The 12142-nt window shown below is 43.7% G+C and overlaps 1 protein-coding gene across 7 annotated transcripts in view; it reads right to left on the reverse strand.

Annotated features, from left to right (window-relative positions):
- ARHGAP20 (Rho GTPase activating protein 20) overlaps positions 1 to 12142 on the reverse strand; it is a 101162-nt gene that overhangs the window by 24591 nt on the left and 64429 nt on the right. For all 7 annotated transcript variants that reach the window (XM_039519232.1, XM_039519199.1, XM_039519215.1 and 4 more), the window contains 4 exons: positions 11392 to 11433; positions 9760 to 9844; positions 4960 to 5037; positions 619 to 685 (listed from right to left, as the gene is read on the reverse strand). In XM_039519232.1, the coding sequence (XP_039375166.1) occupies positions 619 to 685; positions 4960 to 5037; positions 9760 to 9844; positions 11392 to 11433 (272 nt within the window). The remainder of the gene's footprint in view (positions 1 to 618; positions 686 to 4959; positions 5038 to 9759; positions 9845 to 11391; positions 11434 to 12142) is intronic.

Below are 12142 nucleotides of genomic sequence, written 5' to 3' on the forward strand. Positions count from 1 at the left end.
CCTGTTTCTGTTAGTCTGCAGAATGTTATGAAGCGTAAGCAATGCGACGTTCCAAGGAGGGAAGGTTCTCAAAAATGGAAAGGGAATCAGTTCTTGAATTAAATGAGAGATGGGCCAGAACTAATCTCCTCAATCTAATCACCTTGGAGCTTCGGTGTAAACCAGCGAGGGGCTGTTTAAACCAAAAAACCCAATATTTTGTTCTACTTCTGCAAAGGGGGAAAGCCAGCTAGCAGAGAGGACATAAGTACATTAGCAAACCCATTCCCCAGGAATCTGCTGAGCCTGAGAACACTGTACATATGCTATGGCAATATAGGAGAAAACATGACAAAGCAGGCTGGTTCTATGAGAGAGAGAAGGTTTGTGATTAGAGGGTCTAGATCAAGGTTTATAAAATGCAAAATAAATCTCAGGGAGAAAGAAATGGTACTTTCCAGTTGCTAAGAGGGTACAACACAGGAGAGCTCTCTGCAAAAAAGTATCAAAGAACTCAACTGTGTCTGGGGTCATCCTTAAGATAGGCAAACCCGTAGGACAGGAAAGTATTAAAAATAGGACACCACATTTTTAATATGATAGTTAATGACGTAAAACAAATCCATCCCAAAAACTCACCAATAAGTGGGTAAGGAGCATCTTCTTTTCCTGAATTCACCCACAGCTGATAGTCTTTTTCAGAGCCCTTTAAAATCAAAATGACCAGCCATTAGGAAAGGAACGTATTAGGTTTCTTACAGTAATATGAGTCTGCACCTTGAGACTATGAACAACGGGACTCTCCAGAGGGTGACTACTCCTATAATTCCCAAATAAGAACATCCAAACTTCTGATGTATTTGCATTATTATATTGTTCAATATGAGATGTTAAGGACTAGCTCCAAGCAGCATGACTGACTGCTTGGATTCCTCCATTTCTAGTGGCCTCTTTCAGACTCACAGTTCACAGACTGGCAATTCTTTCTACACAGTAGCCGGATCAGAGGGGAGACAGTTTACCCTGAGTTGGAGGTGGGACAAAATATGATTGGGTGCGAAGCCCATTTCAGTGCAAGCCTGATGCCACGGAATTGCCAGCAGCTGAAATCAAACAGCTCATCAAAATTTCCTGCAATCGATTCTTGCGAAGAACATATGCCCAACTTTCTCTCCCAGAGTTCTGGTTCATTGTCAAGAATGAATATCCTGCACTCTCAACATGCGCCTTGAAACTAGGGTGACCAGATGTCCCGACTTTATAGGGACAGTCCCGATTTTTGGGTCTTTTTCTTATATAGGCTCTTATTACCCCCCATCCCCTGTCCTGATTTTTCACATTTGCTGACTGGTCACCCTACTTGAAACTGATGGTGCAATTTGCAAGCATATAATTGTGTGAAGTTGGATTCAGGGCACTTGTGTCCATCAAGTCTCGGTATTGATCTACCATTGATGTCACATCGGAGATTAAATGTGCAACTTCTACCATGCCGCCAGACGTTGAAAAGCTGTGTCACAACACACAAGCCCATGTGTCACATCAGAGAGCATTAAATAACATACTTAATGTGTAAAGTCCTTGGATTCCTTGGCCACTATGTTACTTCATTGCTGTCAGGGGCCACAGGAAACAGTAAGGCTCAAAATGGGGTCATGCATGCAAAAAGTTGGGGAACCCCTGTGCTACAGCATTCTTAAGCAGAGAGTGTCCTGGCTATAGAAACCTGGCAGATACCCAGTGGTACTTTATTTAGATCTAAGACAGAGTCCAACCTTCTTCAAAATAGATTTACCTACCACCTCCTGCACCCACCTATAATAATCTGGATCCACCCCAGAAAGCTGTAGCCACTTTCACTGTGACTGACAGAAGTACAGCTTTCTGGGCCACATCAGCACTGCTGCCAAGCTCGTTAGCATGTGGAAGAAGGAAAATAAATAGACTCTGGAGACATCCCTGGTGCCTCAGGGCCAGAAGCCAGGAGCAAATACATACAGCTGAACAGCACAAAAAATATTTACTTTTTCTTTGTAAAATATATAGGAAGGAGACATAGTGGAGGGGGAGGGGCTGGTGAACTCAGTTTTGGGGGACTGACTGCCCTTCCCAATCACAAATGCTGCCCCTGTAGGCAATACAAGGCCATTTGCTTGCACAGTTGTGACAGTCCTGGTGTTATTGAAACATTAGGAACTCAAAATTTGAAGGAACCTTCCAACCTCCTTTCCTGACCAGCTTGATAGTTTAGACCAGTGGTTCTCAACCAGGGATCTGAGGCCTCCTAGGGGGCCATGAGCAGGTTTCAGGGGGGGGGGGGGGCAATAAGCAGGGCCAGTGTTAGACTTGCTGGGGCCCAGGGCTGAAAGACAAAGCCCCACCACATAGGGCTGAAGTCCAGGGCCCTGAGCCCCGCCACCTGGGGACGAAGCTGAAGCCTGAGCAATGTAGCTTTGTGGGGGCCCCTGTGGCATGGGGCCTCAGGCAATTGCCCTGCCTGGTAACCCCCAACGCCGGCCCTGGCATTTATATACAGAAAACCAGTTGTGGCACAGGCTGGCTATGCAGTTTTTACAGCATGTTGGGGGGTGGGAGGGGCTCAGAAAGTAAAAGGGTTGAGAACCCCTGGTTTAGACTAACTGAACAATGACACTTTGCAGGAATTAGCTGTGGTTTTCCCAGAAAAAAGTACACTGCACAAAATGCAGCAAGGTCAGGCACAGAAATAGCATCATTATTCACACAAGATGGGAAATGTATTTCCTTTAATTGCCATTGAAATATCCTTCCCCCTGCTTTTCAGATGCTTGTTCCTGTGTGTCATGTTATGTAAGGAAAAGCCACCTATCTAACAGAAACAATTATTGGATGGGGCTTGTGTGTTTTGTTTTTAAGCTAGTCTCAGATGATTGCTGGTGTGTGATATGCTCATAATAAAACAGCTGCGAGGCCACCACGATGCAGAGAAAATCTGTGCTGTTTTACTTAGAAGAGTAGTACAGCAACCAAGAGTCCTAATCATCCAGAGAGATTTTCATTTTTTTCCTGCTCAAATTGATACATTAAGCCAGGGCTAAAGCTCAGGTACGGTACGTACAATGGAATACTAATGTGAGGTTAACAGTGGAGCAGTTATCGACTCCTCCTCTCATACCAACCAAAAAACTCCTTTGCAGTGTCAATATCTTCATGCCCCCATGATTTCTCTGCAGACATGTGCAAGCATAATAAAGGGTAAAAATAAAGTGCATTAAGAAAAAGTATTGTTGGACTTGTAACTGTCATGCTGCATCAGCTCCCTTATGTTGGACTGTGGGTTGGGAGAGAAAGTGTGCCAGATTTTGACTTATGTTACAACCTCTTTTCATTGTAGTGGCTCAAAGGGAACCCAGAGCTACCCTAATTAGGCAGAAGGGGAAATCCTCACATGGTGGAGAGGGTCTGATTTGATGTAACGGGTGTTTGAGACATGCTGGGAGGTATGGTTGAGTATTGTGCTCAAGAAATCCCTTGCCATCAGAATAGTCCCTTAGAAGCCCTGACAGCTGGTGTAAATTACAGCAGCCCTAAAGTTGCTCTAAACTGTGTCAGGACCCTTTGCAGACCCAAGGGAGCATGAAGGAGGCAGCCAGCCATATTTAATTTTCCATAATTGAACCTGTGTTGAGAGCTGCTTGGCCTGACCTAAGTTTCCGGATGGACGGACACACACACACACACTTTTTAAAAGGCTTATATACAAAGAGCTATACTATTTTACTTAACATCATTTCTATTTTTGTTCCACTAGAAAGAAGGAAATTAACCACTCAGTCAATGAACGCTCATCCACAGACTTCCACTACTGCCAGTACAGGTCAGAGCCACTTTGCAAAATAGTGAGAGAAGAGGGATAGGGAAGTCAGAACTCCTGATGTCTATTCCTGACACTCAGTCACTGTGTGGCCTCGGACAAGTCATTAAGGAAAAACTTCTGATGTAGGTGCATGTGTGTAACCCACACACCACCTGGGGGTGGTGCTCTGTCCCGTCTAGTTGCACTGAGACCACTTAGAGATTAATGAGTCTGCTCTACAGCCTTAACTAAGGGCCATGTCGCTTTTAGCTCATGCAGTAGAGGCTCATGCATGAAGCTTCAGCAGTCCCAGGTTCGATCCCGCCTGCCGACGACTGGGGTTTGTCGGCATTACAAGTAGGGGCTCGTCCTGGATTTCAACTGGGAAGTCTCTGAAGCTCAGGACGCGCTTCCTCAGCTAGGGGAAGTATGTAACCCACACACCTTCTGGGTGTGGTGTTGTGTCCCATCTAGTGGCACCGAGACCACTTAGAGAGAGATAGATTAATGAGTCTGCTCTACAGCCTTAGCTAACAGCTAGTTGGCTTTTAGCTCATGCAGTAGAGGGTCATGCATTTAGCTCCAGAGGTCCCAGGTTCGATCCCGCCTGCCAACAACCGGGGTCTGTTGGTGTTACACATGCAATTCCACACCAAAGAGGACATGCAGACAACTACCCAGTTTAGGTATCAAAGAGCAGTACTTGGATGTGAGATTTAGGCACACAGCTGTGTACACATATTTGCAAATGTAATTGTGCATGTCTAACTTTGAAAACAAATCAGGCCAATGAGGCCAGAGCCAGCTCCCAAGGTGAGTTTCAGTCTTCAACAGGAGTTGTATGGAGCTCTAACTTGTGATCACCTCAGCTCACCCACCTCTAAAATAAATTTAATAACCAGCACGAATGTGGGGTATATCTCACAGGGGTATTGGGAGGCTCCCTCAATACCTATAATGCATTTGGTGATCCGTGGATGAAAAGCACTACACTAATATGTGCCTCCATAGCAGTTAAGAATCACTGGGTTCTTATGGTAACCGATGTAATTGGTGTCAATGTCTTCAATTTGGGTAAAAAGTAAAGATTTGATAATATTATTTAAAAATAAATAGAGTAATCAAATCTGATTGCAAGGACTTACGTTAATCCCCAGCTGCTGCAGGGCTGTGAGAATCACATCATTCGCTGTATCAGCATTGGTTACAGTAAGCGTTTTTGACTGTGGAGAGAAAAAAAGGGGAAGGGAAAATTGGCATTCTAGACTACAGTGTTTGCCAAGAACAGCCTCCCAATGACTTCACACAAGAATAGTGGTAAATTACAGTGCTGGAAAAAAAAAAACTGTGCAAGATACTCTAAGATGTTGGCTAATAAACAATATATGCTTTTTGTGCATAAGAACAAGCTCTCAGACCTGTCCATACCTGGCCCCAGGCCCACTTTCCAAACACCAATATGGGAAGGGCAGGGTGCTTATGATTTTGCGGTTGAGACCCCTGCATTAAAACACACAGCTGAATCAGCCACTAAGAACTGCACTTTCCCTCTACACAAGACAAATAAAAGGTGAGTTAATGCAGGGACATATAGATATGAGAAGGAAGGGTCTTTGGAAAGAATGGGACACTTCAGAATGGATAAAGTGAGTGTGTTCAATTGAACAAATGGTCAGTGTATTAATATTTAATAATTCACTTTTCTACTGCAGTTCTAGCCAGAGAGGATAGTAACAGTGACATTCACATCTCTGCCCGTCACCACTTCCCATGTATATGCTGCATCAAAGCCAAATTCTGTTTGATAGTAGAAATGCTTCATCTCAGGAATCTCTAATCCAGTCATATTTTTACCTCCATAACATCCTCCAAACTTACTGATAAACAACATACTATCCCTATTCAGGTGTGTATAATGAATAGAAACAGGACATTGGTTTGACACAGGGGATGAGCTGAGCACTCTGACCACCTTGAAGTCCCTCTTCTGTATGCACTACTGTGTTTTGATTGGTCATTCCTGGAAGTCCTGCTTTCTGGAAGCTGCTCTTCCTCGAATGATCTTGCAACACCAGTACCACTGACTGCCGGGCATCAATATTATTCCTGACGTCTTGAGGGGAACATCCTCAATTACGGGTCTTATTTTTTTACATCGCCATGACACATGGTTTCTAATCTTACCTTCATGTCCTCCCTCCAGCCCATTCCAATCAATCTTTATGGCCTTGCCTCTTCCCCAGCTCCAACCAAAAAAATACTTAGACTTTCTCTGCACTAGAAATTACTTTGGTATAACTTACGACACTCGGACCGGTGTAGACAGCAGGAGAGCTTCTCCCACCAACATAGTTACTGCTTCTCATGGGAGGTGGAGTAATTAAGCCGACAGGAGAGCTCTCTCCCATCGCCTTAGAGAGTCTGTACCAGAAGCTGTGCAGCTGTGCCTCTTTAGCACTTCTAGAGTAGATGTAGCCTTACTCAGAGCACTACATTTCAAACACACATACGAGCATGACCTAATTCATTCTCAACACCACTGGGAGGTAGATAAGTGTTACTGACCCCATTTTACAGATGGGGGGGGAAGAGACACAGAGGTCCAGCGTCACAGCAAGAGTAGGTGTCAAACCCGGGATTTGAACTCTTGACTCCTTGCCCAGAATCAGTTTGCTAGACCCTGCTGACACATACAGCATATCAATTTTAAACTGGACACAACATTTCTAGGTAAAACAATCCCATGATGTTTTGCCTTAAACAAAAGATCTGGAACGTCCTTCTGTATAAGCCCGATAGTAACAAGCTGCCATGGCAATCAAAGTACAGTAGTGAGAATACTGTATATTTGCTTCAGGACATATCTGAATGCTCATACCATAAAAAATTTAACATTTCCCCAAAGCAATGGCATCTGGCACTTAGGAGTAGGTCAACACATTTGCATAAATTTTGCTTTGGGCTAGAATATAATAAAATGTTTTTATGCTGCATGTCCCTCCTCCCACAAAATGAAACAATTCCCTGGGATCCCCAGCTGCTTTAGTACATAAGAGACTGTAGCATCATAAGAGGTATTTATATTATGAAGTTTCCATCTGATATGCCTTTGCTTCATTGCTGATAATATCTAGACTGCTATATTTCATTTCCACGACTATCTATTGCCCCACTCTGAATGTACATAAAAGATTTACAGACCCCTCTTCAGAAATATCTGAGCACAGCTTGATTCACTTCCTTCCACCCAATTGCCACTGTTTGCATCACTGTTTATTAACATTGTGTTTAGGGATCCAGTAATTCTAGCTGTTGTGCTCTCAATGATTTCCCATGAAAGGAGGAATACTCTATGGTTGGACTTATTCAGATATAACATTCTAACAACTGCAGATTGCCTCTTCTGGCAGAAAAGTCTCTTTAAGGGACTTTCTACAAAACATAAAATGCCTCAACAACTGTCTTTTAGGCTTGTGAACATAAAACACAGATTTTTAAAGCAGCATTTAGAGGGGAGAGGATAAAAACAGACAGGATGGATGATCTATGGATGCTAGTGTTTTTTGGAGGGCTTGTCTACATACAGAAAGTGCACTTGTTCAACTTAAACTGGGTAAAAACGGAGTTAAAATGGTGCAACACACTATGTGGACATTCTTATATTGGCTTAACATTTGTTGTTATCAGTTTAGTTTTTTTCCTGAAAATGTATCGATACAGGTCGTCTTCTTAGCGTATGCGCGATGTGCCTCAGGTGGCACGTGACCAGGATTAACCACTGAATTTGGGTCCGCTGGTTTCATTAGTTTCCCCGGCTTGGGCCAGGTACTGGCGAGGAGTGTGATGTGAACACTGATCCATCGTTAAGCCGATGGAAGCCAGATATAAACTGATTTGACAGTGTCCACAAACCAAATCACACCAGTTTAACTAAATCAGTACAAAAATCACCCTTTCAGATGAACCAGTCCAACTTTGTTTCTAGGTCAGGCCTGAGAGTAAAACCAGGGCATGTCGTACGAGCGTCTCTCAAGGGGCCTAAATGTAAACTACTTCAGAAGGATTGCTCTGAACTCTCCAGCTTTGCTTTCTACTTATTGAGATGTGCACCTGATCCATGAACGTGTTTCTATCCCAGAACAGTATTTTTAAGACATGATTGCATGTACTGAATAGAGAGGAAACATTTCACAGATTCATAGATTCCAGGGCCAGAAAGGACCACTGTGATCATCCAGTCTGACCTCCTGTACAGCACAGGTCATCGGACTCCCCCAAAATAATCTCTAAAGCACGTCTTTCAGAAAAATATCCAATCTTCATTAAAGATTTGTCACTGATGGAGAAAATTCACCACGACTCTTGGTAAAGTGTTCCAGTGGTTAATTGTCCTCACTGTTAAAAATGTACACCTTATTTCCAGTCCGAATTTCTCTAGCTTCAACTTCCAGCCATTGGATCACATTATACCTCTCTCTGCTAGACTGAAGAGCCCATTAAATATTTGTTCCCCACGTCATCCCTTAACCTTCTCTTTAAGCTAAATAGACTGAGCTCCTTGAGTCTATCACTATAAGGCAATGGTTCTCAAAAGTGGGTCAGGAACCCAATAGGGTCGCCAGGGCTGGCATTAGACTTGCTGGGGGTTGGGGCTGTTATAAGGCATGCATGTTTTCCTTAAAATCATAATAAATGCAAAGTAATGCACACTGGAAAACATAATCTCAACTGTACATGCAAAACGATGGAGTCTAAATTAGCCGTTACCACTCAAGAGGGAGATCTTAGAGTCACTGTGGATAGTTTTCTGAAAACATCCACTCAGTGTGCAGCGGCAGTCAAAAAAGGTAACAGAACGTTAGGAACCATTAGATAATAAGACAGAAAATATCATAATGTCTCTATATAAATCCATAATACAGCCACATCTTGTATACTATGTGCTGATCCGGTCACCCCCATTAAAAAAAAGATATATTAGAATTGGAAATAGTTCAGGAGAAGGGCGACAAAAATGATAGGGGTATGGAACAGCTTCCATATAAGGAGGGATTAAAAAGACGGACTTTTCAGCTTGGAAAAGACACGACTAAGAGGGGATATGACAGAAGTCTATAAAATCTTAACTGGTGTGGAGAAAGTGAATAAGGCAGTGTTGTTACTCCTTCACATAACACAAGAACTGGGGGTCACCCAATGAAATTAATAGGCAGCAGCTTTAAAACAAAACGCACAGTCAACCTGTGGAACTTGTTGTCAAGGGATGTTGTGAAAGCCAAAACTATAACAAGGTTCAAAAAAGTATTAGATAAGTTCACAGAGGATAGGTCCATCAGTGGCTATTAGCCAGGATGGGCAGGGATGCACCCCCATGCTCTGAGTGTCCCTAGCTTCTGTTGCCAGAAGCTGGGAGCAGATAACAGTGAATGGGTCTCTCAACGATTACCTGTTCTGTTCATTCCCTATGAAGCACCTGGCATTGGCCACTGATACTGGGATCTAGCCAGGATACTGGGCCAGATGGACCATTGGTGTGACCCAGTATGGCCATTCTTACATTCCAATCTTTTAATCATTCTAGTGGCTGTTCTGTTCTCTGAACCCTCTTCAATTTATCAACATCCTCCTTGAATTGCGGGCACTAGAACTGGGGACAGAATTCCAGACACGGAGGCATCCGTGGCAAATACAAAGGTAAAATAACCTCCCTACTTGAGATCCTCCTGTTTATTCATCCAAAGGTCACATTACTCCTTTTGGCCACAGCATCACACTCGTCCAGCTCATTATTCACCATTGCCCAATCCATTATAGTGGGCTGGATCCTGAGAGGGGCTGGGGTCCTAAAACTCCCACTGAAGTCACTGGGAATTGTGTGTGCTCAGCATCACTCAGGTCTCTTGCGATTAAGCCTTAGTCCCCTTTTTCAGCACAGAAACACTTACATATGCACAATTTCCGACATCCTTCGCAATGATCTTCAGCGGAATGCTCTTGGGATAGTCTTTTTCTTTCTCTTCTTTGATTCGACTAACAAAACAAGCAAAGACCACACCATTTTCATTGTTATTAACAAAATTGGTAATATTTTTATTTGGTAACCCAAATAATAGCTGTGATTGCAAGGTTATCATATGCACAAAGATCTTAGGGGGAAATGATGCATCGATGTTGTATGGATATTGACCAGGGTTTCCAATCAAATAGTACACTTTTGCATGACTAAAGCTGATAGGCGGTGGAAACCAGTATGAGCAATAGACGAGCAAGGTTTAAAGCCCCTCTGAAACCTAAATGCTGCTTTCACAATGGTTCGCTTTTTGGGCAGCCCACTAAATAAAAAGCATCCTTCTGCTAGCAAAGGGCCTAATCATTTCCCCCAGATTTGCATACGAAGGAAATCCCTGCACACATGGGTCTCCCTCTCTTCTGGACAGAAGTGGGGTCTCGGTCATCTCCACACCACTGCCCTCTCCTTGCTCCAGATCATTTGCAGGCTGCCCCATGGATCTGGGAATACCCCTCCCCCCACCTTATGGAGATTCCCCAATAGGAAAATATGCATCCCAGGGCTGCACTACCTTTTCCGCAAAGCCCTCTCCATGGCAGGGATCCCCCCCAGGAGGGTCCTGGGGGATCATCTGTGGGTAGAAGAGGTCCTGGTAACACAGCCCCCACTGGAGCCTCACTGCCAGGGACCAGGGCCAGAGCGGCTGGTGGCACACAGCCAGCCACATAGTGGTACATGGCCTCCACTCCAATGGCACTGATGGGACCTGTGGTCTATTTCCAACCAATCAGGACAATCCTCACAGGGGACTCCTTTGTGCAGCTTTCTTTCTCTCATGGGTTTTGCTGTGGGAGGGAGAGATCCAGCTCAAAGGAGGAAACTACCCTAACAAGTGAGGATAAACCTGTTGACTGGTACATTAAAACATCATCATTATAGGATAATCAGTGACTACCTGGGACCACTGACAACTCCCTATAAGGATGAATAGGGTGTAAATAGCAAGGAAGGAGAGCAGCTGTATTTGAGGATGATACAGGGTGACATCACTAAGGGGAATGGGATGAAATTAAGAATGGGTAAATTTACACCAAATACCAGCAGAAACTTCCCATCACCAAGATGCATTAGGCTGTAAAATAGTCTCCTAAGGGAGCTGGTTGAAGCCCCATTGCTTAGAACACTTAAAACAACTGGACAAAAAAAGTGGGAAGTCTAAATAATTCCAAGTAAGAATGATTGATCCACTCCCAACCCATGAAGTCTGGGGAGCCAGACAAACAGACACAGATCTGAACTCCCAGAACTTTGACTCTGGAATACAAAATCTCAGCCAATGAAGTTTCTGCCCATCTCTATTTCAAATGGGACAAAACCAGATCCATGTACTCAAGCCTCCCCCAAAATCTCCCTTGACTGATTAGGTTTTGAAAAATGGATTTTGCCCATTCTTTCTAGAAAGTCCACTATAGGGACCAATCCTGCATTAGCAACAGATAGTTTAGATGAGTGAATGAGTCTTTTCCATGTCTTCTATGAGTATTCAAGAAGTAGGAAAATAAAGTACCTTTGCAAGGAAGAGAGCCACTTTTCCTTCTGCTCTGGGGAACTGCAAGGATTATAAAACAGTGACAAATATAGAAGTTAGCCAGCATGCAAGTGCTAAAGTAAGAACCAAGATGGATGAGCATATAGATTCACTGGCATATTCACGAACAACAAGCAAGTGTTAAAGAACTGTTGTGACAGAGTGACCAGGCTCTTGCTGACCCCTAGAGCCGGCCCCTGTCCTAAGGAGTTGTCCTGCTGGAAGGGGAGAGCAGTGAGTTTAGAGCTCCAAAGGTTGCCTAGAGAGAACTACACAGAGTTGGTCCTCTGGTGCCAGAAGAAGGCAGAGGCCAATCAGGGCCAGACAGATTAAAAGGACTGGTTACTTCTAGTAGGGACCAGTTCTGGGTGAAGCCAAGACAGGAAAGGCTCACTGTCTCTAACTCAAGTAACCAGTCAGGGGTCTAACCTTGACAGCATTTGCTCTGGATCTCTGTGAAAGTCCACATCAAATAATAGTCTTTAATGGTCAGGTAGCTATTTTGAGTTCAGTGTTAATTTATTTTCTGTAAACCTGAAGTGAGCCTACTCCATGGGGCAGCTGTCTCAGGGGAGCTCTTGACAACTACTGATATGATTTGCAACTTTCAGTGAATACCTGATTCCTTGCAAATTGAAAAAATATGATCTGATTGGGGTAAAGTCCTAGTGTTCAGTTTTTCACCACAGAAGTTAAAGTTCTGCCAATGAAGTCAATGGAAACAAGATTA

Source organism: Mauremys reevesii, linkage group 1, assembly GCF_016161935.1.
Source record: "Mauremys reevesii isolate NIE-2019 linkage group 1, ASM1616193v1, whole genome shotgun sequence".
Taxonomy (NCBI): Eukaryota; Metazoa; Chordata; order Testudines; family Geoemydidae; genus Mauremys; species Mauremys reevesii.